Genomic DNA, 5,900 nt, shown 5'->3' with positions numbered 1-5,900 from the left:
CTATCATTCGCAGATCTTATCTAGCGCGAATTATCTCGGCGAACGGGGGGGACAATACGAGCTGTTCCGCGAAGCTGCAATGACGCGTGTCTCATCGTCACGAGTGCCAAGTTTGACAAAGGACGCTTACGACGTTAACGCGCGCGACGCCCGCCGATGCATCAGCGTCCGGCAATGACTCCTGGCGAATTAATATTTTCGAAACGATGCGCGGCTCATTGCATTCGCGGTTGGAGACTGCTTCCTCTACTCCTGGTGCAGTCACCCCGACATGAATCATTAAAGAAACAATGCTGAAGGCAGTGGCGTATCTATCATACGCGTGGGTGGTGCAGCTGCGCCGACGCCGACGAAACCCGGGGGAATCCCCTGACTGCGGCTCGTAATGGCTTTTAATTTCGTATCGTATCTCTGCCATCGATCTGCGCGATTCTTTTTGCGAGAAAATGCGTCGATAAACATGTTCCATTACTATCGTACACGCATATCTGTTTCATTTTCTTTTGTCTACAACACGAAAGCGTTGGATTGTGTATTAAACGGCATACATAAGAAAAAAAAAAACGTAATCAGCGGCAAATCCAAAGTATGTATTTATTTACTGTTTACATCTTACATATCACTTAAACTTATTCGTACGCTGCAGTCTTAATGCATCAGAGATTCGACACTCGGAAACAATGGAATAAGTTTGTATCGATAGACAAAGTAGGTATAGATAAGGCACTGCGCAATCTTAGCATGTGTACTTCGTTAAAAAAAAATAGCCTGCATTTAATCGTATATATCATATCTGTTTTTAACTTAACAGAGAGAGAGAGAGAGAGAGAGAGAGAGAGAGAGAGAGAGAGAGAGAGAGAGAAGCGATACTCCACTCTTTTCCGATAGTGACAATTTCATAGGAATGAATAATCTAAAAGTACCTACGTTACGTCTATGATTCATAAAGGTATGTCTGATTTCGCTTTGTTTCGAAACTACAACTGTTTTCGTGTTTTTATCCGTGCTTGTTTATTTTACACAGTAGATTCACAATATAGAGACCTATCGCGTTTCAAGCCTGTAATCGTCTTCATCTCGTTATCCTTTTGTCACATCCAGGCGTTACTTGGATCTGCTGGAAAGCTCGCTCGATCGAACGACAGAATATGTTGTCCAGTGACTGCGTTCCGTAGAGCAGACAACAGATTTCAAACGATCCTATATGTAAAAAATCCAACGGGTTCATAGCGGGTAATGAGATCTGCGAGACTAGCTCGTTTGTTAGAGAATCGTCCATCCGAGAAATATCTCGCTGAAACACGAAGCTCGCTGTAACGCGGAAATAAGATCGTTTCACAACTTATTTTGTTATCTTTTTAACTTTGCGCGATCGAATCTGCGCTCACGCAATTTATCATCTCTCCAGAGACAATCAAATTCGTCTTTCGCACATCCTTGGAACATTTCCCAAAACGCTTCACGTAAATCTCTATTTATTTCATCGCGATGAAATCAATTCTCTTTGGTAGGCCGTGATTCGTATCGGACCGATACGATATACCTCGATATACGTCGGAGCAAGCCGTCGGTTTTATCAGCGACGGAAACGTGACTCTCTCTCTCTCTCTCTCTTTCTCTTTCTTTCTTGCAACTTACTACGTTTCTCTCCTCTGATATAAAGGGTGACAAAAACGCGCGCACCTAACCGGCGCGGCGCGTGAGGTTTATTGAATGAAAACGCCGCTCGATACGTTTCTATTTTGTTTTTTTTTTTTTTTTTTTTGTCTTTTTTCGACCGACGCGCGTCTTGCCGAACGCCGAATGAAACAATGGCCATTATATGGAACACTCGCGCGCAAACGTATTACGCGCACATACTCACGGAACGTTGTACGTGTACATTAGGTACGTTCAGCACGGTTCGCCTAGGACACCGTGTATGTATGCGTATGAAGCTGCGAAAATGCGTGTTTGCGCGCGACAGACAGCTGTTCGTACTATTATACCCGGCGCACGGTCGCATAATGCCTTAAGGACAATCGTGGGAATTCCATTAAGTGGCCTTGAATGGTTCATTCATGTCGATCGACTCTTTTTCCTAACGGAACGGGTTGACAGATCAATCGGCCCGAGAGCTCAGGCACGAGAGCGACCCACGGGATTTCATTCGCTCGTTCTCGAGATCGAGAGAAACTCAAGCCGGAGTCAATTACTACTACTGGGCGCAGCCTGTAGCGCGGCGATACCGCGATCGTCGGGAGGAACATCGGAGTCATCGTCGTCGAGAATGTTAGATGCCGGTTCGAATCGATCGGGACTCCTCTAGCGTCTCGGCCGCGGCTTATCATAGTTTATTCCTCGGCGAATCGCGATTACATTCGATTGCACTCGCACGCGAACGTACGAGAGTACGAGTGCTTTGCCGTTGAACGATCAGTAAACTATTACCAGATCGCCCGTTTTTGAATCAGATATATATGTATGTATATATATATAATAGATATTGGTGTCCGTTATGACATTCAATTTGACTTTGCGCGTGCGGTATATATAATATATCGTATCTACGGAGATTACAGTAATACACGCTGCGAATACATCCCAAAAATAACAGACGTAACCAAGGTAACGTAATCTCGGCGAAATAGGATTATGTAAAGTTGGCAAAGTGGTACGGCAGTGGTAATTTACCTATCCTTAAGGAAACATATTCCGTTTGAAAACAAGGAGGAACACGGTACAAAGAGCGTTAAGGAAAATATTACAACGAGAAAGTAGTATGTAAAAATATATTACATGAGAAATGTAATACATAAATACGGCGGTGATCCGAAAATCCTTTGGCACCTCTTAAGAAAATACCCGTGAAAGCATTGAAAGTGATACATAAAAAAAGTAATATGTTAGATATAAAGAATAGTATAAACAATAACATATAACACACATTGGTAAAAAAAAAAAAAAAAAATGCCATATTCAGTTAACGCGGCCCTTTGTGCCCGAATAATAGTATTTCTTATGAATGTAATACAATTTCCAGTTCAAGCAAACTGTATTTCAATCTGTCATTCGTTAATCTTGAAACATAGTCTTAAATGATTCATAAAATGTAAATAATATTACATGTAAAATTCATTCGCAACTTTTATGTTATAGGTCATTAATATGATATTTTATTGTACTTGGCTCGTAGCCCTTTTCAACATAATTTCTTTTTTATATTACTCTTTTATATTACTTCAGCCATATCATATTACGTATTTGAACAATAACAATAATTACATCAGGACTCTCGAATTTTAACAACAATAACGAAAAAAGGACTATATAATAGGCCAATGAGAGTCAGCATCGATAAACGGCGCAATTATTTAGTGAAATATTTATAACGAAATAAAGAAGACGTCAATCCAATTTCTGATTATTGATGCTGACTCTCATTAGTCTACTATAGCTATTACATATTTTAATACATAAATGAACACTTTCGCAACGAACTGAATAATAAATGTGGATAAAGTAGATGAATGATTCGTTCGATCGAGGATATGGTAAGACATGGAATACAACTGGACGCATTCTCTTTTGATTTTTGCAGGATGCTGGACAATTATGACAGGGGTGAGGTGACACCACCACCGGCGGTGAGCGGCTACGGCGGCTCCCCCGGGCTTCTGGCGCTCCATTCGTCGCTTTACGCAACTCCCACGTCGAGAGCCTACGACATCGACTCCGGTATCGACGGCAACGACAGCTCGATGCCCATCGACACCCAGATCATCTCGGTACAGTGTCACGATTCCATTTCGGATTCTGCGTAGACTGTCGTTCTCGAGATAGATCCCCGCGCCTTCGCGTTGCACACGCCGTGTAACGTACTTACATTCTTCTACGCTCGACGTTCTTGTAAACACACCTACGTGAGGCATTCGCAGCAACGCGCGCGTACAACTATTCGGAAATGAATGCACGAGTACAAAGTCGAACCGCCGCGCGGAACAATGATAGCTCGAGGCGAACGATAGCAAAATCGTATGTTTGATGTGAACGCGATCGATTCATTAATCCCACGTTTCGTCTTGTCTAGAGATCCTAAAGCGAAGTCTAACCACGGGCGATTTTGTCGAAATTTTACGAGAGTGCCCATTCTGTAATCTTAGTTGAGATTACACACGGAGAGAATGTTTTTGACGACGTGCCAAAAAATTTATTGCTAGATACAGATCTGAAGATGATTTTGTTGGACTATCAAAATAATTACAATTAGAAATTTTAAGCACGATGAGTAATGCTGTAACAAGTTTTGACGTTCTAACAATCAGTTTGAGTATTCTACGTATAACTAGAGTAGTATATAAGAAATAATTCAATTTCGACGCGCAGTTTTGAATAACTACAGAAATCTGTCATAGGCTTGAATATTTTGCTAGTTTATTACAACAAAATTCATCTTCGGATCTGTATCTATCGAAATTTTTTTAGATATTTCAGCTAATCGTTCTTTCCACGCAGAAGTGGAAGTACAGTACAAGTTATAGAGTGAGATATGTACACAGGAAGATAGTACACGTACATACATATCTTTCTCTCTTGTAGGATTTTGACAAATCGTTCGTGGCCACACCTTGTTATAGAATCTAGTCTTTGTTAGTCGTCGCTAGGCGTTTTAACAACGTGATTGTTGGCCAAATAAATTTATACCGTTCGACATCTTTATACTTCAATCGACAACAACTTTTCTCGTTTTTGTACTTCCCGCGTCGCTTAAAACTCGGACACAAACGGGTGAAAATAATTTTTAAACTCGTTGAAACACGTTTCGTTTAGTTTTGGCTAAATAAACGTTGGACGTTCACGAGGGAATATATGTCTCATGGAATGTACCATTTCCTGAAAGCAGATACCGAGCATGCTGTCCGGCCCGGCGCAGCAGCGGCTCGAGGATATGCCGTGGCTGGCCTCCGGTCCGTCGCTCGAGTACCAACCGGGCATCTCGCCGATTCCCGCAGGAGTGAAGATGTGCCATCCCGGCGGCGGCACCGCCCAGAGGAGCCTCAAGGAGCAACGGATACGTCGCCCGATGAACGCGTTCATGGTCTGGGCAAAGGTCGAGCGCAAGAAATTGGCCGATGAAAATCCCGATCTCCACAATGCCGATCTCAGCAAGATGCTCGGTAAGTGCGCGTGAAATATTTCTCCCTCCTCCTCCCCCCCCCTCCCTCTCCCTCCTTCGCTCCTTAGAGCGATCAAAAGGCTTGCAGAAGTTCACGACGGCGTTTATCAATTAATCCCTCTAACGAGATCGTGTGGATTCGCTTGATGGACGAAACATTGAATGTAAATTGAAAGGAATATTGACCCGCCTTTTGCATTTACATGTTAATTGGCTGAGAAATCTTCTCAACTCCGATTCCGATCTATTAATAAAATTGTAAAAGAGAATTAACACTATTTGCTTTTCAGCGAGGAGTAGGTTCTCATGATTTGCAGCTCTAGAAATCCAGGGCTTTTAATAAAGCACCGATGCATTCAGTTTTCTATGTTAAATAGATCGGCGATTTATTAAAAAAACATTGTATCTTTTAAAATGTAATTAAGGCGCATCGAGGTTACCTCGTTATAGGAAAATTATCTATTACCGGATACAGCGGAGGCCGAGGTACAAGATTACGGTCTCGTCTTTTTCAAATACACGTACGCGGAAACAATGTTGACGCTGCTCGCGGGAAAAAGCCTTTTCCGCCGGGAAACCGAGTCCTGGGAATAAGAAAGCAGGAAAAAAAAAAAGATCTTCCACGCGGGGCGCGTTATCATTAAATTAATTGTAGGCGTCGGGCGAAAATGTGGAATTAATTCAATTACGCTTAGAACCGAAGCTTCAACGAGACGAGAGGAGAAAGGTGAGAGCTATCTCGAGG

At 42.4% G+C, this 5,900-nt stretch overlaps 1 protein-coding gene across 5 annotated transcripts in view; it reads left to right on the top strand.

Annotated features, from left to right (window-relative positions):
* Positions 1-5,900, top strand: part of LOC108748823 (putative transcription factor SOX-15) — a 54,163-nt gene that overhangs the window by 27,438 nt on the left and 20,825 nt on the right. For 4 of the 5 annotated variants that reach the window (XM_018487199.1, XM_018487195.1, XM_018487198.1 and 1 more), the window contains exons 3-4: positions 3,581-3,767; positions 4,880-5,156. In XM_018487199.1, coding sequence (XP_018342701.1) covers positions 3,581-3,767; positions 4,880-5,156 — 464 coding nt within the window. The remainder of the gene's footprint in view (positions 1-3,580; positions 3,768-4,879; positions 5,157-5,900) is intronic. The other variant, XM_018487200.1, reaches the window with a different exon arrangement.

This window comes from Trachymyrmex septentrionalis, unplaced genomic scaffold (assembly GCF_001594115.1).
Source record: "Trachymyrmex septentrionalis isolate Tsep2-gDNA-1 unplaced genomic scaffold, Tsep1.0 scaffold243, whole genome shotgun sequence".
NCBI lineage: Eukaryota > Metazoa > Arthropoda > Insecta > Hymenoptera > Formicidae > Trachymyrmex > Trachymyrmex septentrionalis.
Note: the sequence above shows the minus strand (reverse complement) of the source record. Positions and strands in the feature narration are given on the sequence as shown.